The sequence below is a fragment of the Myotis davidii genome, unplaced genomic scaffold (genome assembly GCF_000327345.1).
Source record: "Myotis davidii unplaced genomic scaffold, ASM32734v1 scaffold425, whole genome shotgun sequence".
Classification (NCBI taxonomy): domain Eukaryota; kingdom Metazoa; phylum Chordata; class Mammalia; order Chiroptera; family Vespertilionidae; genus Myotis; species Myotis davidii.
In genome coordinates, this window is record NW_006296413.1 from 3,480,903 (window position 1) to 3,481,501 (window position 599).

At 66.9% G+C, this 599-nt stretch overlaps 1 protein-coding gene across 1 annotated transcript in view; it reads right to left on the reverse strand.

Annotated features, from left to right (window-relative positions):
- The window catches only part of SIPA1 (signal-induced proliferation-associated 1), an 8,679-nt gene that overhangs the window by 3,303 nt on the left and 4,777 nt on the right, over window positions 1–599 (reverse strand). The window contains exons 7-8 of the mRNA XM_006771701.2: window positions 243–400; window positions 2–156 (exon numbers count right to left, since the gene is read on the reverse strand). Coding sequence (XP_006771764.1) covers window positions 2–156; window positions 243–400 — 313 coding nt within the window. The remainder of the gene's footprint in view (window position 1; window positions 157–242; window positions 401–599) is intronic.

A 599-nucleotide genomic window follows, 5' to 3' on the forward strand; every position in this document is an offset into this window, starting at 1 on the left:
GTGTGGAACTGGCGTGCGTGGCCCGCCGCCTGCTCGCCATTGAGCGCCTTGGCCAGCAGGAAGGCCCGGAAGTCGGCATTGGCCGGGAAAGGGCCTCCACCTAGGGGCAGAACCGGACCAAAGGCTGGGGTGTCCTGGGTGCGGCTCACGGCCACCCTACGGGGAGGAAGACGGTAGTCAGGGGCCGCAGGAAGGATCCAGGGAGGGCTGTCCAGGGCAGAGCGGGGCCGCCCGGCACCCACCTGTAGGAGGTGTGCGCAGTGCAGGGCGCCTGTGCCCGCACCACCAGGAACACGTGCTGAAAGTGTGAGCGGATGGTGGTGGGGCAGAAGGGCTTGCTGCCTGGCTCCTGGAACACGATGGTCACGATGTTGTTGCCGATGTGGCGCTTCCGCAGGAGCTGGGGGGAGGATGGTGGGGGTGTGAGTGGGACCTGTCTGCCCCAAGTCCCTCCTCGCTCGAGCAGGGCAGAGCCTGGGCACCGGTGGATCCGCCACCTTTGAGGAGCATTAGCAGTGGGGAGGGTTGTTGGAGGTCATCAGAGCTCAAGCCAAGGCTCCAAGATTGCCATCCCCACAGCACCCCCCGCCCCCCGTTCC